Below are 27,713 nucleotides of genomic sequence, written 5' to 3'. Positions count from 1 at the left end.
CGGACTAAGACAGCTTTGCCTGATATCTGTTTCTGGAATGATTTTAGTGCCAGAAAGATTGCTAGTAACTCCAAATGACTGATGTGGAGTAGCTTTTGCTGAGGTGTCCATGTGCCCTGTATAGTGTGATGTAGTAGATGAGCTCCCCAGCCGGTGAGCGATGCGTCTGCTGTTAGCACAATCTGTGAAACCGGCTCTAGGAACGGTCGCCCTTTGGAAAGATTTTGGGTGCTCCACCACTGCAGAGAGCGATGTGTGCGGCCGTCCACCAACACCAGATCTGTTACCTGACCTTGAGCTTGGTTCCACTGACGTGCTAAGCATTCGTGTAAGGGGCGCATCTGGAGTCTTGCATGAGGTACTATGAATATACAAGAGGCCATCATCCCTATTAGTTGCATGAACACTCCAGCTGGAAGTGAGTGTTGCGGCTGGAATTTTGTTATAAGGGTGTGCATGCTTGCTATCCTGGCTGGACTGGGATATGCAAAGCCTATTGATGTGTTTATTGTGGCACCTAGATATTGTTGGATGTGAGACGGTTGGAGGTGAGACTTTGTGAGGTTTATGGTAAACCCTAAGTCGTGAAGTAGTTGGATTGTGGTGCGTGTGATTTAAACACTGGGTATGTGACTTGGCTTTTATGAGCCAGTCGTCCAAATATGGGAAGACGTGAATTTGTTGCCTTCTTAAGTGGGCTGCTACCACTGTAAGACATTTTGTGAAGACTCTGGGTGCTGTGGTGACTCCGAATGGGAGAAACTTGAACTGGTAATGCTGACCGGCCACTACAAATCGAAGATATTTCCTGTGAGCACGGTGAAGGAACGCGTTACTTACCTGTAACTGCGGTTATCCAGTATTGGTATCTTTCATAGATTCACTTGCCTGAATCATTCCCCGTCGTCGGGATGGGAGTCCCCGGTACATAAATAAAGTAATGTCTCAGTAGACATATAGAGTAATAGGACAAAGGCCTCACCTTAGTAACATATCCACGACCTTTTGTAAAAAAAGGACCAAACTTTGGAGAGTACCCAATCAGCTATCACCACCCTCGAGAACCTTCCTGGAAGGAGCTCTAGTCCCTCAGATTATCGTAAGCACAGTGCTAAGTAGTTGTACACTGAGAGACCCAAGGGAGTCCTTCCAGGGGAGGTGGGTGGGTTGCATGTGAATCTATGAAAGATACCAATACTGGATAACCGCAGTTACAGGTAACACGTTCCTTATCCAGTATTAGGGTATCTTTCATAGATTCACATGCCTGAATCAGAATAGTAAGCAATGATAAGCACATTTCGAAAGGTACAGTATATATAAATTCACAGATAACAACATCTCAATGTGAAAATAGAAAGTACCAAAAAGCAATGACATAGCAAAGGCATAAAACACAATAGAGAAAAGTGCATATAGAGGAAAGGATGGTGGGATGAAAGGAAGGGCTCACCTCTTATGAAATAGATTACAGAGCACTGCTCGACCCACTGCAGCGTCTTTCATGAGCTCAGTATCCAGGCAGTAATGCTTGGTAAATGTATGCGGCGTCTTCCATGTTGCCGCTCTGCAAATGTCCACAATGGGCACGCCTGCAAAAAGTGCCATTGAAGTAGAGATTGCCCTTGTGGAATGGGCTCGAACTGTGGAGAGCAGGGGCTGCCCCGCTTGCTGGTGACAAAAAGTAACAGCTGCGGAGATCCAGCGATAGATACTTTGTTTAGTGAGTGGGAGACCTTTCCTAGGTCGACTGTAAGCCACAAAGAGTTGGTTGGATTTGCAAAATGTCTTTGTCCTGCCAATGTAGAATTTCAGGCAGCGTTTAAGGTCTAAAGAATGCAGAGTTTTTTCTGCCACTGTTTGAGGATTTGGAAAGAAGGAACACAACACAATAGGCTGATTGAGATGGAAGTTTGACGGAACCTTAGGGATAAACTTCGGATTTGTACGAAGTATGACCCTGTCGTGTTTGAATTGAAGGAAAGGGTCTTGAATTGAAAAAGCATGAAGTTCACTCACTTGCCTTGCCGAGGTAAGGGCTCGAAGGAGTGCTATTTTCCAGGAGAGATACTTAAGATCCACTCTGTGTATTGGCTCGAAAGGGTGTTTCATAAGTTGAGCCAGAACCGTTTTGAGTTGTCAAGCAGGAGGTAAAGTTTTTACCGGAGGGAATGTTCTAAACAGGCCTTTAAGGAATTTTTTAATCAACCGATGAGACCACAGAGAATGGCCTGCAAAGGATCTCCTGAAACAGGATATTGCTGCCAGGTGGACTTTATTGGAAGCATGAGCGAGACCAGATTTTGTCAGATGAAGAAGTTAAGGCAGTATTTGCTCTGGAGAGGATGAAAGATGGTGTATTTTGTTTGACTTGCACCAGATACAGAACCTCTTCCATTTTAAGGAATATGTTTTGGTAGTACTATCTGCTCGAGCCAGAGCCAGAACTTCTCTACAGTCCGGAAAGATGTCTAGACCCTGGAACTCTATGAACTCAGGAGCCAAGCTGATAATCTGAGAGATGCTGGATCCGGATGCTGGACTTGTTGGTGGTTCATAGTGAGGAGAGAGGGAAACGGTTTCAACCGGATCGGTGGTTCCAGGGAGCCCCATCGAGAGAATATGCGGGTGAGGGTCCGCTGATTCAACTCCCACTTGTGACATGCTGCCTGTTGTCTGCTCAAAGAGTCGGCCAGAACGTTGTGTGTTCCTGGAACATGCTCTGCTCGAAGAGAAATGTTGTGAAGGAGTGACCAGTTCCAGATTTTTTGCGACTCGTGAGAGAGTGTTAGAGAACGAGTCCCTCCCTGCTTGTTTAAATAGTGCATTGTCGTGGTATTGTCGGTCCGTACAGGCACTTGAGAGTTTCTGATTCGCGGAAGGAATGCCAAAAGAGTGAGATGCACTGCTCGAAGCTCCAGAAGATTTATGTGGAGTTTCCTTTCGGAAAGGGACCATTTGCCCCTGATCTGAGGTTCTTGGAGGAAAGCTCCCCAGCCCTCCAGGGATGCATCCGTTGTGACGGTATGTGGAGAAGCAGGAAGCAAGAAAGGCAAGCCTTGAGAAAGGTTCTGAGGGCAAATCCACCACCGTAGAGCTGTTTTCATCAGAGGGGTCCACCTGGATGACATCGTCGAATGACCCCGTACATTGGACCCATTGAGCTGAAAACGCTTCTTGAAGAGGTCGCATGTGAAGGCCACCGTGTGGAACTAGTAGGATACAGGAAGACATCATCCCGAGCAGGGATTTGAAAAGGCGCACAGAAAGAGTCTTTTTGGAGCGTATGCGAAGCGCCAAGGAAAGAAGTTTGTGAAGGAAACACTTTCTTTTGGAGCATGTCGAGAGTAGCACCCAGGAAAGTTATGCGCTGGGAAGGCTGAAGGACGGACTTGTCCTGATTGAGAGTAAGCCCCAAACAATCGAAAAGCCTTAGACAGGCGTTGGAAGACCTGGACGCGCCTTCTAGAGAGGGTGCTTTGACGAGCCAGTCGTCCAGATATGGAAAGACTTGATGGTGTTGTTGTCGGAGATATGCAGCCACCGGAGAAAGGCATTTTGTAAAAACGTGTGGTGCCGATTTTAGTCCGAACGGCAGAACACGAAATTGGTAATGCCTGCCCGCCACTACGAATCTCAGAAATATTTTGTGGCTGCCGTGGATCGGGATGTGAAAGTAGGAGTCCTGAAGGTCTAAATACACCATGTAGTCGTCTGCATTGAGGAGCTGTAGCACTTCCTGGATGGTAACCATACAAAACAACTGTTTTTTCAGGAATTTGTTTAGATTTCTCAAGTCTAATATCGGTCTCCATTTTTTCTCCTTTTTGCGTATTTGGAAAAATTGGGAGTAAAATCCCTTTCCCCTTTGCCGTAGAGGAACTCTTTCTATAGCTCCCTTCTGGAGCATAAGTGAAAGTTCCAGGAGCAGAGCACGCAAATTTTTGTGAAGCATAGGACGGGGAGGAATTTGAATTAATTGTAGTGAATGACCGGATTGAATCAATTGCAGGACCCAACGGTCCGTTGTTATTTGCTTCCAATTTTTGAGAAAGTGGGAAATTCTTCCTCCAACTTTGGAGGGCAGAGAGGAGTTGGAGACCGGTGGTAGTGGGATAGTGGGAAGTCATTGTCGCCGAGCAGCGTCTTTCTGTCGCCCTCCTTTGCCACGAAAGGAAGATTTAGTGTAGGTGGTTTGCTGTTGACGTTGCTAGAATTGTGGCCGATATTGCTGAGTGGAAGAGAAGGAAGATCGGTGTTGGTAATTACCTCTGGTAGACGTTTGACCTCTCCCTCTTGAGCCTCGAAAAGATGGGTTCTTGAATTGGAGGGTACCAAAAGCCCTAGCCGTGTCGGTATCCTTTTTAATAGCTTGCAGAGCTTCATCGATGTGTGTCCCAAAAAGAAGCTGGCCATCGTATGGCATGTCTAAGACTTTGGTCTGTACCTCCGGTCTGAATGAAGTCACCTTCAACCAACCCTGGCGCCGTAGTACAGCTCGCCCTCCAGTAAGATTTTCCTTGCCTCTTCCTTTGAGTTCTCTGGCAAGGCCGCAAGGTATGGAGCAATATCTGCCCGCATCTGCCTGTTATAACGTCCTAACAGTGCCAAGGAATTGGATGCACGCACTCTTAATGCAGACATGGACGAGAAGCGTTTGCCAATATTGTCCAGCCGTCTACCCTCTTCGTCCGGAGAAGCGGTCAACAGAGCTGAAGGATTTTTTGATTTCCGCTGAGCAGCTTATGTAATGATTGAGTCTGGTTTAGGATGGCCGATCAGGCAAGCCGGAGCAGTATCTGGAGCCCTATATTTCTTATCCAGACGAGGTAATACTGGAGGCACCGAGGAAGGTTTCTGCATGATCTTAACACCCTGTTCCCATATGTAGTCTATAATAGGGATAGATCAACGGATTTCTTAAAAGGCTCTTTAAAATTGTAGAGGAAGCAATCCTGTTGGTGTGAGGGCATAGGTATTTGGAAGCGCTGCAACGCTCTTTCCACTATGTTGTGAAAGCCCCCAATGTCCTCCGGAGGTGAGTCAGCTGGGGCAGGCACGGGAGAAGCTGGACAGGGAAGTATGTAATCGTCCCACTCGTCACGAGTAGACTGGGAATCTTGAAGTTCCTCTTCTTCATGTTCTTCCTCCTCCTCATTGTCTGTAGAAAGTGGAGGTGGTGATGTGAAAGGCTCAGACTGTAAACTCAACGGAGGAGGTCGCGGTCTTGGTGTTGGAGACAAAACCGGAAGCAGAGATGGTGCAGACGTTGGAAACCTCTGCTTATAGTCCGAAATGAGGAACTGCAGGTCAGAGACCAGGTATGCAGGCAAACAAACCATGGGAGGTGGAGGCCGATGGCATTCCTCAGGAGAAACCTCCTGATCATCATAGTCCGAACCATCTTGGTATTTAACGTGCAGTTGCAATGGACTAGTCGCCGTTCTGAACATACTGCCATCATCAGAGTCTTCTTCCTCCAAAAGATGTGCTGGAGGCAAGAGCTGGACTCTACTAGGGGAGGTCAGGGCTGGCGTTAGTGTACGTTTCGTGATTTTTAGGTGCACGTACGTACTTTGTATGTCAGAATCTGCTGTCGTCGACGGTCCCGTCTACGGTATAGTCACCGTCGACGGGCACCATAGTAGATTGAGGTCCCGTCGTCAGAGCCGTTGTCGACCATGAAGGTTTCGTCGGAGTCCTCGTCGACGACGATGATGGAGATGTCGACGGGACAGTCTTCGTCGACGGTGTCGTCGATGCCGTCGTCGGTGGTCGCAGCGTCGACGGCAGTTTGGACGTCGACGATGTCTTTTTGATTTTAAGCATCGACGAGACGGACCTACCGGCCGTCGACAATGGAGTTGCCGACGTCAATGTTGATAGGGAATGAGACGCGACAGAAGTTGAAACTGTCGTCGTCGACGAGGTCACATTCAATGCCGTTGATGGAGATTTCCTCGTCGTCGAAGCCACCGTCGACGAGGCTGTCGTCGACGGGGTGGAAGAAGGCTTTTTGAAGGCATGAAGAGCTTCCTGAGAAGAAACCTTCGCTGGAAGAGTCTTAGGAAGGACCTCTGAAGACTTTTTATGCGCCTTCTTTTGAGGTGGATGCGACGAAGGGCCTGGAGAAGCCACACTTGGTCTTTTCTGAGGACTGTGAAGATATGGACGAGCCCTCACTTTCCTCAGAAGACAATACTGAGTCTTTGTCTTTAAGCCTCTGCAGCCAAATTAAGAGGCGCCGCTCACGATCTTTGAGGGTCTTGGAGGAAAAGGTACAACATACCTTACAATCCTTTGAAGAGTGGTTCGGATAAAGGCAGTAGAGACAGTCTTTGTGTTGATCGTCCACATGAAGTCTCTTTTTTCCACAGGAAGCACAAGATCTAAAAAGGTCCTTCTTCGGAGTATCTGCCATGAAGAACTGAAGAACTTCACCCAGAAGATGGAAAGTTGAAGCAAGAAACACTGGTAATCCAGAAACAAGGAATGCTGAGCAGAGCTCAGTGGAGACTCCCTTAGCACGACGTGCGGTAGAAAATCTGAGGGACTAGAGCTCCTTCCAGGAAGGTTCTAGAGGGTGGTGATAGCTGATTGGCTACTCTCCAAGGTTTGGTCCTTTTTTACAAAAGACGTGGATATGTTACTAAGGTGAGGCCTTCGGCCTATTACTCTATATGTCTACTGAGACATTACTTCATTTATGTACCGGGGACTCCCATCCCGACGACGGGGAATGATTCAGGCATGTGAATCTATGAAAGATACCCTAATACTGGATAATGGGAATGTGGAAGTAGGCGTCCTTGAGATCTAAGGTGGCAAGGAAATTGCCTTGTTTGTGAAGAGGAAGGACTTGTTGAAGAGTGATCATATGAAAATGGTCTGATTGTATGTAGAGGTTTAATAGTCTGAGGTCCAACATGGGTCTCCGCGTTCCATCCTTCTTTGGAATGAGTAAACCCCTGTGTTTTGGTGATGCAGGGGAACTGGTTCTATTGCACGTTGTTGTAGGAGGGAAAGTACCTCTTGTTTTAGAAGTGTTAAATGCTCTGTTGACATTGGAGGCTGTTTGGGTGGTATGTTTGGGGAAGTTGAAGCGAGTTCTAGGCAATAACCGGATTGGATGATTTGTCTCACCCACCTGTCCGTGGTAATGGTGTTCCAGACAGGTAGGAACTGGAGCAATCTTCCCCCGGCCATAGTAGAGTGGTCCAGGGGGAGTGGAGGGAAGTCATTGTTTGGAGTGGAGGCGGTACGAGTATTGTAGTTTTGCCTCTACCCTTGTTGTTATTGCCCGTGTAGCCTCTTCTGTAATAGCCTCTGGTAGATGAGGGCACTGGTGTTATTAGCTCTGGAGGCTGTGTCTGCAGCATCCAGAGCACATCAAATGGAGGTATTGCTTATGAGTTTGCTTTCCTGGATGAGATCATTGGCCCTTGTTTTATATTGATCTGGAAGGCGTTGTAGTAGGGTCTCTAGCTCGTCATAGTGTGCCCTATTGTACCTAGCCAGCAAAGCCTGTGTGTTGGCAATTCTCCATATGTTGGCTGCTTGGGACGCTGTTCTTTTACCAGATGCGTACAACAGTTTTGACTCCTTATCAGGAGGTGGTGCATCGCCTGAGGTTTGGGAGTTAGCCTTTTTCCTGGTTTTGGAGACTGCCAAGGAATCCAAGGGAAGTTGCCCTTTAATGTAAACAGGGTCAGCTGGGCCAGACTTGTATTTCTTTTCTACCCTGGGGTTAATGACTCTAGCCCTTACAGGATCCTTAAAAACTTCAGGAGCGTGTTTGATTACCTCTTTTAACATTGGGAGAATGGAAGTAGACCTTTGAGATGGTGCAAAAGTGTCCATGAGGAAATCTTCTTCTACAGGGTCTGTGTGCAAATTCACAGTGTGGTATTCTGCAGCTCTGTGTATGAGCTGAGTGAATCCTATAGTGTCCTCTGGAGGGGATGGCCTAGATGGGTAGATATCATCTCGAGGTGTATTGGGAACATCTGGTGAGCCATAATCGTCCCATGGGTCCTCTGAGGTATTAGGATGACTAGGTTCCCCTAAAGGTTCATCATCACCTTCCTCCCCAGAGGTGTCTTCATCATCCTGAGGTGGAGGAGATTGTGAGGGTACTGGAGATGGGATAGGAGAGATGTGGTGTGGAGGAGGAGGTGGAGAAGGAATTCTTAAAGGAGAAGTGGCAATGTCTCTCTTCTTTAAAGGGCGTGGAGCTGGTACAGGTTTGTGCATTTTCCTTTTCCTGGAAGGACTAAGTATAAGTTGACCTGTTTTGGGGTCTATTTGGAGAGGTTTTTTTTTTGGGTTGGATCAGGTCGAAAAAGCTCCTCCTCTGGAGTGTGTTTCGGTGCCGATTTTTTCAGGTCCGATTGTGTGTCCCAAGTTTTGGAGTTGTTTGATGCTCCTTAGGTCTGGAATCGGGAGTTTTCCTGGGTTCCGTTTGGGTCTTTGGAACCGGTTATTTCTTTGGTTGCGATGTTTTTTTCGGATCCGAAGGTTGAGCGCCAGTGGTCTTCGGAACCAGTTGTTTGTTTGGTTCCGATGATTTTTTGGGATCCGAAAAGTCAGTGCCCGTGGATTTCGGTGCCGAATGCACCGATGGGGAACCAGGCGTCGGTGCGGACGAAGACAGTGGTTTCTTCTTTGGGGATGGGGATGGGGTTTCGGCACCGATGGTAGGCTGGCTTGATCCAGAGTGGCCTGAAGGCTTATGTATTGACTTCTTTGCCCAGCCCGAAGGCGGGGCGTGGGAAGTTTTGTCCCGGCGTGCACCTAGGCCCGAAGGTGTTACCAAATCCCTTTTTGTGAATGGGTGGGGAGGACGGGGTCGACGTCAGTACTTACGACCTGCTGCCCTGGAGTGATGTCTTCGACGTCAGAGTCGTCGGCTTCGGAGGCGCTAATGTTGCCCTCTTCGATCTGCTCCTGCTCCAGTACATTGATGCCTTTTTGGAAGATATCGTCCGGTATGGATGTTGATGATCGAGCCATGTTTTCTTGGAGCGGAAAGAGGCGCAAGCTAGACAGTCTTTGGCTCGGGCGAAAGGCAGCGGTTACACACCTCGTGAAGATCAACGTGTGGAAACTTGGATCCACATTGAGGACACTTCTTGAAAGGAGTCCTATCCATGAGCCAAAGGCCTAATGGCGCAGTTAGGCCCGAAGGCCTGTATCCACGACCGGAATTGAAGGATTCAAGTTTGTAGAGATGAGCGTCGAATGGGAAACGCGATCGAAACAATACCGAAGAATGGGTGAAGGATTGCGCGTCGAAAGGTAGAACGGTCACGACACCTAACTGGAGCGCGACGAACACATCCGAGCCCGATGGCGGAAAAAACAATCTGAAGATGGAGTTGATGCCCATGTGCACTATTCTCCAAAGGAGGAGTCACCTATCTCGTGACTTCCAAAGACTTATTCCAATACAACAACAAAGTGCAAACATCCGGGCCCAACACCAGATGGCGATGTATGCACAGTGTGTGATCTGCAGCTCATATGCCTCGAACATTATTTTTTCCTTGTTAAGACAGTGTGCTTTTATTTATCTGTCCTCTGCACTTTAAAATTCAAAGAAAATGATGGGACAGCCCGTCATCCCTATGGTTGCAGCTAATCACAGTTAACAACTTGCCTAATCAATATTCATTAGGGGATCTTTCTGCGACTCCTCGTAACCGGAGATTTTGCAATGTGAACTCTTATTACATAGGTCACATCACAAAATCAGAGAAAAATCGCAAAATGTTGGCGCGCTATTTTTCTTAGTACATTGGGTCCTGATTGGCAATATTGACAAATGAGTGGTAGGGTGTGAAAAGGGTTAGTCTCCCATCACATATTTTTGGTGGCATGGCAGATGCATTCAATTCTGTTTGCTGGCAGTTTGCAGTACAGTGAAAAGTACTCCACTGATTTTATGCATATACATTTTAATGTGATACCGTATTTGAGGGCTGGTACATTTCACTAGGGTGCTTACATTAAACAGCTTGTAACCTGTAAGGAAAATTTAATATTAAGGAAATTGAGAAGAGGGTGCAAAAGTAATGTAGTATTAACGCCATGGCATGCTATGCCGCCCATTCAGAAACATTCCTATTATTTTCACTGAACTCTCAAAATGCCACACTAAGAACGCATTAATTCAACACCCAATCCCACCACAAGACAGCATCCAGCTTCTTTAGCAATTAGCACAAACATTCAGTTTATTCTATCCCTTTGGACATCATAATGTCCTCTTTATAAAGAGTTCTCCATGTTAGATTATGCCACAAACATACCCGGATTTGTTTCCTTTTCTCAGTCACTTCGGCCTCTCCATCACGAAGGACTTCTCTAAGATCTACTTTCTTCTGGTCAATACAGTCTTGAAGGAGGTGCAGCTCCTCCTTCTTCTGGCCCAGCATCCGGTCCAAAGCCACTGTCTCCTCTTGTTGCTCTTCAACCTACAATAAGGAAATTCATTTTAAAATCGGAGTAGTCCTAATGGCAATTGAGTCCTAAAGCTGTGGCAGGAGTGGTTTGTATGAACCACTGGACCCTGTGGTGGTTCACCACAAATTGTCACTGATACATGCTTGTGTTTGCCTTCCACTTTCTAGGGCTAAACCAAAATGGGCCTGAAGAACAAATTACTTACCTTCGGTATTGATTTATCTGGTAGAGACTCTATCTACCTGCAGATTTCTTACCTTTGAATTTCCCAGGGGTCAGGCTGGATCTGGAAACTTTTGCTGAGCAATAAGCCTTGCGCAGGCCGTCGGGTGGCGCCATTCGGCTCTGCGTGATTTCATCAGCATCGGTAGCGTCGGTTATGACATCGTGATACCTATATAGGCACCACCCAGGCACACGGACATACGTTTTTTCCATGCCAGTAGCGCAGAGCCACTACATAACTGACGTAGTCGTGTGCAAAACTAGGGCCCTGAAATGAGGAGTAACCCTAGCCCTATAAAATTAGTCTGCAAAGCAGGGAGGCATGGGTGGAGCTGTAAGGAATCTGCAGCTAAATAGAGTTTCAACCAGATAATGCATTACCAAAGGTAAGTAACTTATTCATCTGATAGAGACTTCTAGCTGCAGATTCCTTACCATTGAACTAGATACCAAAGCCATACCATCCCGGCGGTGGGTTGCAGACCAATACCACACACTAGGAAGTCCTGCAGGGTCGAAATGGCAAAATGCCCGTCCCTGCAGACCTGACTGTCCAGGCAGCAGTGCTTGGCAAACATGTTCAAGGGTGCCCACGTTGCTGACTGACTGATGTCCAGGACTAGGACAACCCGAGCCAAGGCCATAGTCACAGCCTTTACCCTCATGGAATGGGCCCTTAATCTCACAGGGGGCTACTTCTTAGTCAGGGCATAGCAGATCTTAATGCAGAGAACAACCCAGCGAGAGATGGTCCTTTTCTGCACTGCCTGCCCCTTTTTAGCTCCCACGTACCCCACAAAGAGTCGGTTGTTCAGCCCGAAACTCTTTGGTGCGGTGAAGGTAGAACGACAATGCTCTTTTTGGGTCCAGACGGTGGAGACCCTCTTCTTCCTTAAAAGGATGCGGGGGAGCAAAGAAGGTGGACAGCGTGATGGATTCACCCAGATGGAAGGGGGTCACAACCTTTGGCAAAAATGAAGTCCGGTGCGAAGCACCACTCTGTCTGAAAATTACATCTATAGGGAGGCGTGCAAGACAGCGCCTGCAACTCCCTCCGGGCAGATGTAATCGCCACTAAAAAGGCTGCCTTGATGGTTAGCAGCCGGAGGGGACAGTTGTGTAAAGGCTCGAAGGAAGCACACATAAGATAGGTGAGGACCAAATTAAGGTCTCACTGCAGCATAACAAAGGGCATGGGTGGAAACAAGTGAGCCATCCCTTTTAGAAACCTATGTACAATTGGAGATCTAAAAAGAGAGGGTTGGTCTGGCAGCCGCAAAAAAGGGGATAGAGAAGAAAGATAACCCTTGAGAGTAAACAACGCAGAGCCCTGCTGGGCAAGGGTTAAGATGAATAGAAGAGTGGAAAGAGAAGCAGAAAGAGGGTCAATAGACCTTTCTGTACAGTATAATACAAATTTCTGCAACGGCAGGCGTATGTCATCTTAATCTGGCAGTCTGGATGCCAAAATAACGTTATATACTTCAGGAGGAAGGTCAAAAGCCATCAACTGCGGCTGATCAATCTCCACGGATGGAGGCGGAGAGTTAACAGGTTCAGGTGGAGGACCCTCCCCTGCTACTGCGACAGACGATCCTCCCGAAGGGGCAGCCTGAACGGAGGATCGATGCTCATTTTCAGAAGCTCTGGATACCAGACTCTCCTCGCCAAGTCCAGAGCCACAAGAATGACTTGGTCCCGGTCATTCCTGATCTTCTGCAGAACCCTGGGCAGGAGTAGTATGGGCGGAAAAGCATTTAGCAGGCCTGAGCTGCACTTGTGACTAAATGCGACGCCGAACGATAGCCGCCTTGGAAACTCCAGCGCGCATTATTGCTGACACTGACCGTTCTTTTCGGAGGCAAACAAATCTAACTAAGGTTCTCCCCACTGCTGAAAGAGACCTTTGCGCCATCTCTGACTGGAGATGCCATTTGCGATCCGCTAGGCATCGACGGCTGAGTTTGTCCGCCCTCGCTTCCAGAGAACCTGCCAGGTGTTGAACCAGCAGGGTTATCCCCTCTATTCCAGCCATGTCCAGAGATGCAGGGCCTCTTGACAAAAGGTCCTCGGCCCCACTCAGCCATGCATGTAGCAGTACAACATGGCGGTGGTGTTGTCCATGAACACCTTTACTAACTTCCCCTTGACAGAGGGAAGAGATGCCTTCAATGCAAACCAAATCGCTCGAAGCTCCAACAATTTAATATGGGGCCCCCACTAAACCGGAGAAGAGTGTCCCCTGATCTCCACCTCTACCAGATGGCTGCCCCATACCAGAAGTGATGCATGTGTCACGACTGTGAGCTCTGGCTGGAGAAGGGAGAGGAGTCTGTCATTGATCCAATCACGCTTCGTCAACCATCACTACAGATCCCTTGCAGTTCCTTCCGAGATCTGAACAACATCGGTGAGATTTCCTCGAAGCTGTGCCCACTGGAACTTCAGATTCAGCTGCAGAGCCCGCATACTCCACCTGGCACGCTTTACGAACAGGATGCAGGAGGACATGAGGCCCAACAGCCTCAGAGTCAGTCTCACCAAAATTAAGGATAGAGGCTGAAACATCATAATCATAACCTGAATATCCTGGACTTGCTGATCTTGGAAGATAGGCCTGAAACTGCACTGTGTCCAGAACAGCTACGATGAAATGGAGACTCTGAGAATGAGTCAGGTGGGACATGTTTATAGAGGAGCCCAGTGAATGCAGGAGGTCCGCTGTAGTCTGAAGGTGGGAGACGACAGCCTGGGGCGAGGACTCCTTCAACAGGTAGGGGACGACTGACATACCTAACCTGCACAGATGAGCTGTGACCACCGCCATCACCTTGGTGAACACACGAGGGGCCCTGGTGAGGACGAAGGGGAGCATGGTAAACGGAAAGTGCTTGCAGCCTAACTTGAACAGCAGGTAACGCCTGTGGCCCACCAGGATGGGGATGTGAAAATACACATCCTGCAGGTCCAACGCTACCATTCAGCCTTCCTTGTCTAGGGCAGACAAGACCTGAGCTAGAGTGAGCATCTCGAACTTCTCCTTCTTGAGGAAGAGATTGACGGTCCAAAGATCTAAAATGGGCCGCAACCCTTTGTTCTTCTTCGGAATCAGAAAGTAGCTGGAATAGCAGCCACTGCCTACTTCTGAAACCAGGACTCTGTCTATAGCTATATGCCAAGAGAGCTGTAACTTCCTCCTGGAGCAATTTTAAATGATCCTCCGTCAGCAGTTCCTGATTTGGCAGAATGGGAGGAGGAAAAGAAAGGAAAGACAGGGAATAGCCCTCCTGAATGATCTGCAAGACCCACTTGTCCAATGTTATGGACCTCCAGTGGGGAGAGATGATGATGGATTCTCCCACCAACTCGAGTGGTGTGGTCTTGCAGAGTCAGACTAGGAGTGCTTGGAGGCTGTGGCTGCCAAGGGCAGGGTGGCCGACGACTTCTGGCTTCCATTCCTAGGTCAGAATGAACTGCGTCCATTCTCTGCACAGCTTGGGAAGCCTGCGCAGGACGGTGGCTGAGATAGGGCTGATGCGGCTGAAAACCCCTTCCGCTGCCACAAAAGGTAGACTGGCCACGAGGAGTAGAAGAGAGGTCTAAGGATCTGGCAGTAGATTGAGAGTCCTTGAACCTCATTAGGGCTGAATCTGCCTTTCCTCAAAAAAGACAGGTTCCATCAAATGGTATGCCCATCAAATTTGCCTGGACATCGCCCGAGAAGCCAGTTATCCTAAGCCAGGTGTGGCGCCTTAAGGCCACTTTTGTGGACATCGATCTGCACAGCGAATCCATCGTATCAAGGCCACACCGTATGGTAAATTTTGCTACATCTCTCCCGTCCTGAACTGGATGAGAGAGCACAGCCGGACGACAGTCGATGTGAAGATGAAGTCGCTTGGACTACTACTTCTTCTTCTGCCTCTTCCCTGAGTGGGACGAAGAGGACTTTGGGCTACGGGAGCGGTCCCATGACCTCCTCTTCTATGATTAAGACCGGGACCTCTACGGAGTCTCGCTGGACGGTGTCTACTGCCGTGCTGCAAGGATCTTTATAGCCTGCTCAGGCAAGGCCTTCGGAGCCATAGCCTGACAGTCAAAGCATAACTTTGAATCGTGGTCGTGCTCGAGAGACAGACAAGGTGGGGTTCGTAACAGACATCATGCGGTGGCAGTCACAGCACGGCCTGAACCCTGTCTTCCTCGAAGGCATCCTCACACAAAAAGTTGGAAAACATTCTGAATTTGACAAAAAGTTGAGAAAAAGCCTGTCAAAGAGCAACAGAGAGGTAGCTCTTCCTGGAGCGGCACATAACTGGCGCACAAAGAAAAGAGCTGACGTCCACACGCCTGGGTGGCACCTAGATAGGTAAAGCGACATTATAACCGATGCTACTGATCCCGACTTCATGCAGAGCCCAATGGAGCCACCAGACGGTGTGCGCAAGGGGTACTGCTCAGTAAAAGATTCCGGATCTAGCCTGGCGCCTGGAAAATTCAAAGGTAAGGAATCTGCAGCTAGAAGTCTCTATCAGATGACTCCAAATTCAATCTGAAATGAGCCAGGTAGTCTCAGCCTGTCTCTTGGATTATGCTTCATGGAGGACCAAATTATGCAGCAAGGGTATCTAAACTATTTGACAAAAACTGCAAATTATGTGGTACGTTTTCTGACAATAGCATTTTCAGCCACTTGATCAAGAAACAAGTTTTCTGGTGAAATCCACAAATTACGTGGCAAATGCACTAAATCTATAATCATGCAGTAAACGTTAGAGACACAAATGTGCATACATGTATATAAGCATTTATTTTACTATAGACATGTACCTATCTTTGTGTATTGCTTTGTATAAACATGTAGAATAATTATGTTATTAAAAAATAAATACAAATACATTTTTAAAGTACAATAACACTTGAAAACCAGAGTTTATCTAATGCATCTTTTTACTTACTTTATGCATCTATATACCTTCCATGTACTTGGATCTATATATTTATTACTTTTCTCCTAGAAAAGCATATTCAATGCACTACCCTATTTCTCATCCTATACCTCTATAAATATCTTTAATCTACATATACCTACCTCCTTTATGCATCTATATACTTTCCATGTACTTATGGAGCTATATATTTATCACTTTCTTCCATTTCAGCATATCCAATGCACTATCCTATTTCTTACCCTATACTTCTCTCATTATATCTTCTACTCTAACTTTCTGACTCATCTCAAACTTCTTTCAACTACTTTTTCCAATGCACTATCCTATTTCTCACCCTATACCTCAATATATCCTCTACCTCCGCTCTCTCATTTATCCCAAACCCCATACCACTTCTATGACCCCCATAAAACCTTTCTAGACTCTCCCATACTCTACCCCTCCTTGACTATACCGATCCCCCAAAACAAGCCTTTCTAAACTCTTCATTCCGACTCTTACCCGCCGCATCCATTTTTGCTTATCCCAAAGCCTCTTCCTACGGCTATGACCTCCACAAAAAAAAGGCTAAATCCTTCCCTCTTCTATCCCTCCACTATTCTTTTCAATCAAAATAACAGACTAACATGTTCACTTCTCAAATTTCATATTTCATTATACTGATTCACCACTAATCCTTTATGGGTTCCAGAGTAGCGTGCTACTCGCCAAAAAAACACTTTAACACCTCATCAGAGGTAGCAAGCACTATATAAATGCAAACCTTTTTCCCTCTTCTATCCCTCTGCTACCCTTATCTATCCAAATACCTGAAAAACAAATCCACCACCATTTAAATTACATTCATATTTAACTATACTTATTTTCAACACTAATCCTTTATGGGTTCCGGAGTAGCGTGCTACTCGCCGATAAAGCACTTCAACACCCCATCAGGGGTAACAAGCGCTATATAAATGCAAACCTTTTTCCCTTTTCTATCCCTCCCCAACCCATCGCAATCCAAATAACTGACTAACATATCCACCATTCGAATTACTTTCATATTTCACTATACTAATTCAACACTAATCCTTATGGGTTCCGGAGTAGCATGCTACTCGCCAAAAAAGCGCTTCAAAACCCCATCAGGGGTACCAAGCGCTTTATAAATCCAAACCTCTTTTCCCTCTTCTATCCCGCGCCTACTCTTCTCTATCCAAATAACTGAATAACATATCCACCGCTCAAATTACTTTCAGATTTTACTATACTAATTTTCAACACTAATCCTTTATGGGTTCAGGAGTAGCGTGCTGCTCACCAAAAAAGCGCTTCAACACCCCATCAGGGGTATCAAGTGCTATATAAATGCAAACCTTTTTTTCCCTCTTCTATCCCTCCACTATCCTTCTCACTCCAAATAACTGACTAATATCCACCACTCAAGTTACTTTCATATTTCACTATACTAATTCACCACTAATCCTTTATGGGTTTACGGAGTAGCATGCTACTCGCCAAAAAACAGTGCTTCAACACCCCTTCAGGGGTAACAAGCGCTATATATATACAAACCTTTTTTCACCTCTTCTATCCTTCCGTTATCCTTCTGAATCCAAGTAATTGACTAACCTATCCACCACTTAAATCACTTTCATAGTTCACTATACTAATTCAACACTAATCCTTCATGGGTTCCGGAGTAGCGTGCTACTCGCCGAAAAATCGCTTCAACGCCTCGTCAGGGGTAGTAAGCGCTATATAAATGCAATTACAATTACATTCACTGGCCCTCACCATTGTCCACAAATTAATTAAAGGCAAACAAATTCTAAAAATTATAATTCTGATCAGTGCCTAATACTAGCTGCACTTCAAAGAAAATTGTGTTTCATTTTAGTTACTACCCCAAAGTAAAGTTAGGATCTCGTTTCCATAGGAAATTGATTTTTTTGATTGATAGTAATTGTTAACAGGGTTTGACAAATCTTCACAAAACTGTCCCGCCCAAAAAGTCTCATCCTTAGCTCCTTCCAGGAAAGTTTCAAGGTGATCCATCACAAGGGGGTGAAGATAAAAGGGGGTCAGAAAACAGGCTTTCCCCAAGCAACAAAGGAAATTGAACAGCAATTTACACCAAATTTGGCCAAAAGCTAGATTTTCCCCCAGAAAGCGTTTTTTAGGTCTCGCCTGGCGTTGCAGCGCACATGCGCTGCTCGCTCTGCATGGGCTTCTTGGAATCAATATTCTTTAAGAAGCTGAGTTTGGCGTCCGCCCGTAATTTCCATTGGTGTGCGTCATTTTGCGTCATTGATTATGCTAAACGGTGTGTTCTGATTGTAACAGAGGCTTTTTAGTCCATCCTGGTTACCACCCTGTCCTCTTTTGGCCCCGCCTACCCGGACTGGATCTTTTACTGGCGGCGTGAGACTGTCTCCTTTAATTAGTGAGAGAGAACTTTCTTTTTGTAATTCCGATTGTGAAGCGCGATGTTCAAAGTTGTATGTGGGCACCGCCCTCCCTTAACTTTTTTATTTTTTTACTTCCATTCGGAGCGTTTATCATTTTCAGCGCGGTCCGCTTCGGCCGTGCATGTTTATTTACTTAATTACTGTTCCTTTCCGGCGCGGTCCGCTTCGTCCGTTTACTTATTCATTTTTTTACTTCCATTCGGAGCGTTTATAATTTTCAGCGCGGTCCGCTTCGGCCGCACATGTTTTATTACTTAATTACTGTTCCTTTCCGGCACGGTCCGCTTCGTCCGTTTACTTATTCACTTTTTTACTTCCATTTGGGGCGTTTATAATTTTCAGCACGGTCCGCTTCGGCAGCGGATGTTTATTTACTTAATTACTGTTCCTTTTCGGCGCGGTCCGCTTCGGCCATGCTTGTTTATAATTTTGAGCGTGGTCCGCTTCCGCCGCGCTTGTTTATTTACTTAATTACTGTTCCCCTTCAGACGTTTCTTCCGCCCCCTAAGCCCCCCTCACCCACTCATTTCATGTATCTCCTTTTTACTGATATCCAAACGGGTGTTTTCTTTTTTCCTTCTCCAGCCTCTCCTTGACTCTCTGCGCCCACTGTCCATCTCTATCCCCTTTACTCCCCCTCTCCCTGATTCACTCTCTACGTGTCCTCGCCTCGCCGCACCGCGTGGCCACCCCCTTCCCGCCTCCCCTGTCTCACACCTCTGTCCTCTCCACTTTGCCTGCTCAGCGCATTCTATACACCACATTACTTTCTACCTCTGGGTGTTATCTGCCACCCACCCCATCACTACTCATGTGCACGTCCCATTTTTTGGCCCCTCACCCTATTTCGATCTGTCCAGAATCACAATCTCTGCTTCCCGATCTCATTTCGTCTCGCCATCTCCGTCTGCCCACCCTCCACTTTTTATCACCCTCTTGTCCCACCTGCTAGTTCGACCCCTCTCTTTCCACTTCTGAAGTCTGACCGGCTCTCTCTCCCATCCATCACCCTCCAGCCCCTCCACCACACTCAGTTCGCCCACTGCACGACTGTCAAATCCCCACTTCAATCTTATCTCACCATCACCTCCTATCCACCTTCCTCCTCGTGTATAGTGCTCACTACTCCTAACGAGACCCTAAAGCGAACTGCAGCCCCCCTCGCCACACCTTGCAGCCCTTCCATGTTGCATCTGCCACCTCCATTGCCAGGTCATTAACCTTTCAAGTCCCGACTTTATCCAGTTGCAAATTATTGTCATGATGGGCTGTGGTCCATTTGATGCCATTAAAGAAACGATCACTACAGCTCCCTGAACCCACTGAGCTATTGAATCCAAGGACTCGTGCACTCTAGCAACACCACCACTCGTTTTCTGCACCATATCGCCCTGAGGGGCGATTCTCCTCTCCAGCTATGCCTGTACACTCCCCCTTCATGCTGTACCTCCTCTTGCCATCTGCTCACTCCTCTCCCCCTTACTTCCTCGTCCCCCCCATCATCCCACTTCGCCTCCGCTCTCCCGGAATTTGCTTGCATGCCCGTGTATTTATCTTTTATCTGCTTCAGCCTTGTTTCTTTCCTGGTTTACATACACTACGGCATTCTCCAAAGCCACCCCTCCCAGCCTCAAACTTCATGTCACAATAACCGCCCCTACCCCGTAGAGTTCATCTTCAGAGACCACATGAAGCGAAAGCTAGATGAGGGAGAGAGGCAGTGTAGTCTGAGCAAATCACGTAATCACCCTGTGCCTACTAAAAATGAATGTGTCATTTCATTTACTAAGTACTATTGAACTAGTGACTCGGTGGTGCTGGACGGCAAATCTTGATACACTCAATAACACATAGCTAAAATACAATACCAATAGCAAAGCCAAACGCTCTAACATAAACAAATGCGAGACCTATTGCATTTCCAATGCTTGTTGGGATTTGGTGTAAATCTGTTAAGTAGTTTTTGAAAAATGAATGTATATATTGAGACCCGGTGCCTCTGCGGATCCAACAGATTAAAAGATTAGATCTGATTGGCTGCCAACACCATCAACAAAGATGTTACAGCAGCCATTTTAGGACTCAGTCCCTGCCCTAAAAAAATGTAAAAAAACATGTAGGGATAGTATAGGGATAATCTAACCCTGTAGCCCATTTGGGAGCCAAAGCCAGATCATTATTTTGTTTTTGAAGGGTTTGCGGTAGATCTGCGGATCCACAGTACAATTATATCAATATATAAAAAAAAAAAACAAGAGCGCCTTCCGCCTTTTTTCATTTGAAATCCCGCCGGGGTGGGCCAAGCCCAGGGTGGAGGGGTCACCTTATTATTTATAAGGGGGGGGGGGGGTGGACATGCAGCACCCCTCCCCAATCCATTCCATGGCCCGAGGACCCCATCTCTTGGGGCCTGCTGAATTAATTTGGGGAGGTGGCGTGGGCCCTGCCTTCCCAAGCCTTTCAATGGCCTCAGAGACCGGCTGGATTTATTTTGGGTGGGGCAATTGTTCACTGCCCATTAGAGCAAGGGCATGGAAGACCACAGTGCTCCCATTTGATGGAAGCATAAAGGCTCTGTCAGACCTCCCCCTGCAGCAACCCAATATTTTAAAACGTTTTTGGTGCCCTGAGTGGGACCCAGGCACCCTGAAATAAAAATTTTAAAAACAAAACGCAATTAGCAATGTGAAATGAGTGGAGTAGCCTCTCATTTCATGTTCACTGCATCAAACCAGCGTGCCATAATGCCCCGCGAGAGTTTTTTTTGCTTTATTTTCTGTTCCCATGGTGCCCTAGAGAGTGGCAGGGAAATTGTTTTAATGTTCTGGGGGACTGCAAGAAGTGTAGCAATCCCCTGCAACAAAAAACACAAGTTACTTACCTGTACACTGTGGTTCTCCAGTAGTGACATCTTTCATGGATTCACATGCTTGAATATTGCCAGTTGTTGAGACGGGAGTCCCACGGAAATCATAATGAGTAGTGTAATGCAAAGCCTTATAAAGTAAAGCCAAAACCAGTGAGACTGTAGACCAATCCACATCATTTTACGTAGAACCAAACTTCAGCCAATCAGAAAGCAGCTCCTGCATCATTACTTTCTTTCAGAGCCATCACAACTCAGATTTCAGAGCATGAGTGTACAACGTAAAGTTTCTTACCCGTCAGTGTAGATTTGCAGCTTGATACATTTTCTGTATTCACATGCTGTGCATTATTCCGCCATCTAGTGGTTGGGCCATTATTCCACCATCTAGTGGTTAGGTGCGGAATTGTTTTTTTATTTGCTAGTGGGCGTCGACATACCAACATTTGGTGTCCCTCAGTGACGTCAACGTGCATCCTCCAGAAGCTCCCACCTCAGGTTGCTATCTCCAGGCTCTTTTTTTTTGGGAAGATAACTCCCAGTTTGTTGCAGATTATTTACCTTTCTTTATTATTTTCTGTCTCATTGGTGGATTCTGGATTCACATGCTGTGCATAGATTTTGTAGCAGTTTGTTTGTTTTGTGGTGTTAGGGTGGAAGATTGAGTGTTGGTCTGTGAATAGATGCTGCAAGATTTTTTGTTCCACTTGTGCTTCTTTATTCATTTGGATGTCCACGCAGTAGTGCTTTGTGAATATGTCTTGAATTGGAGTATTGGCTAGAAAGGCGATAGTTGCCCTTTCTTTCTTTCTGAGTGAGCTTGTGCAGCTGTTTGCAACGTCTGTTCTGCTTGTTTGTGGCACAGCTGTATCGCTTATGCAATCCATCGTGCAATTGTGTTTGGGTTTGGTCTTCTCAAGAAACTGTTCGCGAAGGATGCAAAGAGTTGCTTTGTTTTCCTGTATTCTTTCGTTCTTTCAATATAGTACATTACTACCCTTGTAGCGTCAAGTGTGTGCAACGCTCTTTCTGCCTTTGTCTTCTGGAAGAAACTTGGTATTTGTATGAACTGAATTCTACAAGTGGAAAGGAGCATCAATGTATCCACTATGGCATCCAATCAATTATTGTTTTTCGAGAATCAAATCCATAGGCAAACTTGTTTCATAGTAGCTCTTGTACTTCTTGGAGTAAAAGAGCCGTTTCTCCCTTGGAATGTACCTTTCTTTTCAGTTTTTAGTTTGGAGGTGTTTTGACTAGGTCTATGCAGTACCTGTGTCGTATTATGTTTAAGATCCATTTCTCTGAAGTGATCTTTTTCCATTTTGCAATGAAGTTCTGCAGTCTGCCCCCACTGGTGCAAAATGCTGTGTGAAATGTTTGTTTACGTTTTTTCATTTGTGTCTTTGCGTGCACCATGTGTTTAGTTTTTGGAGGGTGTATTCCTGCCTGAATGCAGTCATTTCTATGTTGCGGATGCTCCTCCCCTTTGTTGAAGACCTCTTCTACGGGGGCGCCCTCGAAAGGACTGTTTTCCCTGTTGGTATTGGCAGCTTTGTTGCTGCCCCTGCTGATGGCTGTTGTTTCCCACTTGGAAATGTTGTTATGCCTGATGCGAGGTAGTGGGGTGATGGTTACCTCTACCCACTGGCCGCCTTGCGGAGGAGGTTCCTCTATGTATTCCGCCTCTGAATTGCAGTGCCCCCATAGTTCTCACTGTGTCCTTTTTTAGTTGTTAAGCGTGTCATCCACTGCGATTCCAAAGGGCTGCTTCCCATTAAATGATGCGGTAAGGATAAGTTACTTACCTGTAATCCTAGTTCTCTTCCAGGGGTATCCTCATCAAAGTCATAAGCACTGAATATTCCCGCCCATGTGCGGGGACCCCGGAAATAATAAAAATTATATATGAAAAACACATATATATACAGCTCTGTAAATGTATAAACATATATCATTTTTTCCAAGCCAATGCAGCCCCCATAATAGGCTAGACAATGTAGATATAAATATCCAAGAAAAACATGCAGGTATAATAATACACCTAAATCTCTCTTTTTTTTTTTTATGAAGGAAAAGCAAAACACTGTGCAAACACAGATCCACAAAACATTGTTAGCGTGCAGGCTGCATTGCAGTACAATACCATAGAGACTGAAAAGCATTGTACAGGTAAAAACTGGCACCGTGCCTTTAAGGCAGCCCTGACCTCAATATCCCATCATACCTCAGGGGTGACAGTTGGGTCAGTTGTTCTTTGCGGGACCCGTAGTCCTAAACACAAAGATATACCTCTTCCATATATAATAAAACAGTTCTTCTCATTTGCCTGGGGAGGCGGGAGGGTTGCTTATGACTTTGATGAGGATACCCCTGAAAGAGAACTAGGATTACAGGTAAGTAACTTATCCTTCTGTTCCAGGGGATCCTCATCAATAGTCATAAGCACTGAATAGAATAGCAAGCTCACCTTCCACCGCAGGCAAATGAGAACTGTACTATACATAGAAGATAACAACCGAAATAATCAGTTGTTGAACAGATTCCTCAAGGAGGCTTGCCCTACTTGAGTGTCTGCCCTGGTATCCGAGTCCAGACAATAATGTCTCGTGAATGTATGGACAGATCTCCAAGTAGCTGCTTTGCAGATCTCGGAGAGTGGGACATTATTGAAAAACGCAGCAGTAGCCGCTTTCCCTCTTGTGGAATGTGCCTTAGGTAGAGGCCACAACGGTTTCTGAGCTAATTGGTAAGCTAATTTAATGCTTGACACAATCCATCTGGCAATAGAACGTTTAGATGCTGCAAAACTTGTACGGACAGCACCATAATTTACAAACAATTGGTCAGACTTTCTGACAGCCTTAGTTCTATCTAGGTAAAATTTGAGAACTCGTTTAATATCCAAAGAGTGCAACGACCCTCTCAGCTGGCGAGGAAGGGTTGGGAAAGAAAGTTGGTAGTGAAATAGACTGATTCACATGAAAGTCGGACACCACCTTAGGTAAAAAAGAAGGATGAGTCCTCATCACCACCCTATTAAGGTGAAAAACTGTGTAGGGTTCTTTTGAACATAGGGCCTGTATTTCACTCACCCTACGTGCTGAGGTAATAGGTACCAAGAAGGCTGCTTTCCACGTAAGGTGCTATAATGTAGCCTTATGTATGGGTTCTAAAGGTGGACTCATAAGCTTTGATAGAACCAGGTTCAGCTTCCAAGGAGGCGAGGGAGGCCTCACTGGGGGGTAAACCTTTTTGAGTCCCTGCAAAAAATCTTTTACCACTTGAATCTTAAAGAAAGATTGCTGAGATGGAGAGCGCCTATAAGCCGTAATGGCCGCCAGGTGCACTTTGATGGAGGAGAATTTCAACCCCACTCTGGCTAAGTGAAGCAGATAAGGTAATATCACTTCCTCTTGGCAGCTCGTAGGGTTATATTGATTTTGAATACACCATAAATAAAATCTCTTCCACTTACAGTAATATGAGTGCCTCGTAGAAGTCCTCCTAGCTTCCTTCAATATGGTCATACATTCCTGGGGAAGGTTTAAATGGCCATACTGGAGGACTTCAGGAGCCATCCTGTTAAGCTCAGTGAGGGAAGGTTGGGATGATAAATCCTCCCCTGCATCTTGGTTAGCAAGTCCGACCTGCACGGCAGACGCTTGTGCGTGCGGATCGATAGGTGAAGGAGATCTGGGTACCACCACTGCCTCGGCCAGTCCGGTGCTATTAGGATCATCTTGGTGGTCGAGTGTTGCAGCTTGGTCACCACTTTCGGGATTAGCGGAAGAGGAGGAAAGGCGTACACAAATGTCATTGACCAGTCGATCAAAAGGGCATTCCCCAGAGACCCTGGTCGATAGTACCTTGAGGCGAAGCCTCGGCATTTTGTGTTGTTTTCGTCCGCGAAGAGATCTACTTGCGGACGGCCCCACTCCTCGAAAATGTCCTCTAGCACTTCGTCGTCGTTAAGATCCATTTGTCTGAAGTGATCTTTTTCCATTCTGCAAAGAAGTTCTGCAGTCTGCCCCCACTGGTGCAAAATGCTGTGTGAAATGTTTGTTTACGTTTTTTCATTTGTGTCTTTGCGTGCACCATGTGTGTAGTTTTTGGAGGGTGTATTCCTGCCTGAATGCAGTCATTTCTATGTTGCGGATGCTCCTCCCCTTTGTGGAAGACCTCTTCTACGGGGGCGCCCTCGAAAGGACTGTTTTCCCTGTTGGTATTGCCAGCTTTGTTGCTGCCCCTGGTGATGGCTGTTGTTTCCCACTTGGAAATGTTGGTATGCCTGATGCGAGGTAGTGGGGTGATGGTTACCTCTACCCACTGGCCGCCTTGCGGAGGAGGTTCCTTTATGTATTCCACCTCTGAATTGCAGTGCCCCCATAGTTCTCACTGTGTCCTTTTTTAGTTGTTAAGCGTGTCATCCACTGCGATTCCAAAGGGCTGCTTCCCATTAAATGATGCGGTAAGGATAAGTTACTTACCTGTAATCCTAGTTCTCTTCCATGGGTATCCTCATCAAAGTCATAAGCACTGAATATTCCCGCCCATGTGCGGGGACCCCGGAAATAATAAAAATTATATATGAAAAACACATATATATATACAGCTCTGTATATGTATAAACATATATCATTTTTTCCAAGCCAATGCAGCCCCCATAATAGGCTAGACAATTTAGATATAAATATCCAATAAAAACATATAGGTGTAATAATACACCTAAATCTCTCATTTTTTTTTTTGAAGGAAAAGAAAAACACTGTGCAAACACAGATCCACAAAACATTGTTAGCGTGCAGGCTGCATTGCAATACAATACCATAGAGACTGAAAAGCATTGTACAGGTAAAAACTGGCACCGTGCCTTTAAGGCAGCCCTGACCTCAATATCCCATCATACCTCAGGGGTGACAGTTGGGTCAGTTGTTCTTTGCGGGACCCGTAGTCCTAAACACAAAGATATACCTCTTCCATATATAATAAAACAGTTCTTTTCATTTGCCTGGGGAGGCAGGAGGGTTGCTTATGACTTTGATGAGGATACCCCTGGAAGAGAACTAGGATTACAGGTAAGTAACTTATCCTTCTGTTCCAGGGGATCCTCATCAATAGTCATAAGCACTGAATAGAATAGCAAGCTCACCTTTACCGCAGGCAAATGAGAACTGTACTATACATAGAAGATAACATCCGAAATAATCAGTTGTTAAACAGATTCCTCAAGGAGGCTTGCCCTACTTGAGTGTCTGCCATGGTGTCCGAGTCCAGACAATAATGTCTCGTGAATGTATGGACAGATCTCTAAGTAGCTGCTTTGCAGATCTCGGAGAGTGGGACATTATTGAGAAATGCAGCAGTAGCCGCTTTCCCTCTTGTGGAATGTGCCTTAGGTTGAGGCCACAACGGTTTCTGAGCTAATTGGTAAGCTAATTTAATGCTTGACACAATCCATCTGGCAATAGAACGTTTAGATGCTGCAAAACTTGTACGGACAGCACCATAATTTACAAACAATTGGTCAGACTTTCTGACAGCCTTAGTTCTATCTAGGTAAAATTTGAGAACTCGTTTAATATCCAAAGAGTGCAACGCCCTCTCAGCTGGCGAGGAAGGGTTGGGAAAGAAAGTTGGTAGTGAAATAGACTGATTCACATGAAAGTCGGACACCACCTTAGGTAAAAAAGAAGGATGAGTCCTCATCACCACCCTATTAAGGTGAAAAACCATGTAGGGTTCTTTTGAACATAGGGCCTGTATTTCACTCACCCTACGTGCTGAGGTAATAGGTACGAAGAAGGCTGCTTTCCACGTAAGGTGCTGTAATGTAGCCTTATGTATGGGTTCTAAAGGTGAACTCATAAGCTTTGATAGAACCAGGTTCAGCTTCCAAGGAGGCGAGGGAGGCCTCACTGCGGGGTAAACCTTTTTGAGTCCCTGCAAAAAATCTTTTACCACTTGAATCTTAAAGAAAGATTGCTGAGATGGAGAGCGCCTATAAGCCGTAATGGCCGCCAGGTGCACTTTGATGGAGGAGAATTTCAACCCCACTCTGGCTAAGTGAAGCAGATAAGGTAATATCACTTCCTCTTGGCAGCTCGTAGGGTTATATTGATTTTGAATACACCATAAATAAAATCTCTTCCACTTACAGAAATATGAGTGCCTCGTAGAAGGCCTCCTAGCTTCCTTCAATATGGTCATACATGCCTGGGGAAGGTTTAAATGGCCATACTGGAGGACTTCAGGAGCCATGCTGTTAAGCTCAGTGAGGGAAGGTTGGGATGATAAATCCTCCCCTGCATCTTGGTTAGCAAGTCCGACCTGCACGGCAGACGCTTGTGCGGGCGGATCGATAGGTGAAGGAGATCTGTGTACCACCACTGCCTCGGCCAGTCCGGTGCTATTAGGATCATCTTGGTGGTCGAGTGTTGCAGCTTGGTCACCACTTTCGGGATTAGCGGAAGAGGAGGAAAGGCGTACACAAATTTCATTGACCAGTCGATCAAAAGGGCATTCCCCAGAGACCCTGGTCGATAGTACCTTGAGGCGAAGCCTCGGCATTTTGTGTTGTTTTCGTCTGCGAAGAGATCTACTTGCGGACGGCCCCACTCCTCGAAAATGTCCTCTAGCACCTCGTCGTTGAGGACCCAGTCCTCTGGGTCTTGAAAGTGCCGACTGAGTGAGTCCGCTTGAACGTTTAGCTCGCCTGGCAGGTGCACCGCCGTTATGGAAATATTCCTTGCC

General features: G+C 46.3%; 1 protein-coding gene across 1 annotated transcript in view; it reads right to left on the bottom strand.

Moving 5' to 3' along the window:
* CNTRL (centriolin) overlaps positions 1 to 27,713 on the bottom strand; it is a 1,084,252-nt gene that overhangs the window by 301,238 nt on the left and 755,301 nt on the right. The window contains exon 30 of the mRNA XM_085613596.1: positions 10,311 to 10,475. Coding sequence (XP_085469722.1) covers positions 10,311 to 10,475 — 165 coding nt within the window. The remainder of the gene's footprint in view (positions 1 to 10,310; positions 10,476 to 27,713) is intronic.

The sequence above is a fragment of the Triturus cristatus genome, chromosome 1_2 (assembly GCF_964204655.1).
Source record: "Triturus cristatus chromosome 1_2, aTriCri1.1, whole genome shotgun sequence".
NCBI lineage: Eukaryota > Metazoa > Chordata > Amphibia > Caudata > Salamandridae > Triturus > Triturus cristatus.
This window is presented reverse-complemented; position numbering and strand designations above follow the sequence as displayed.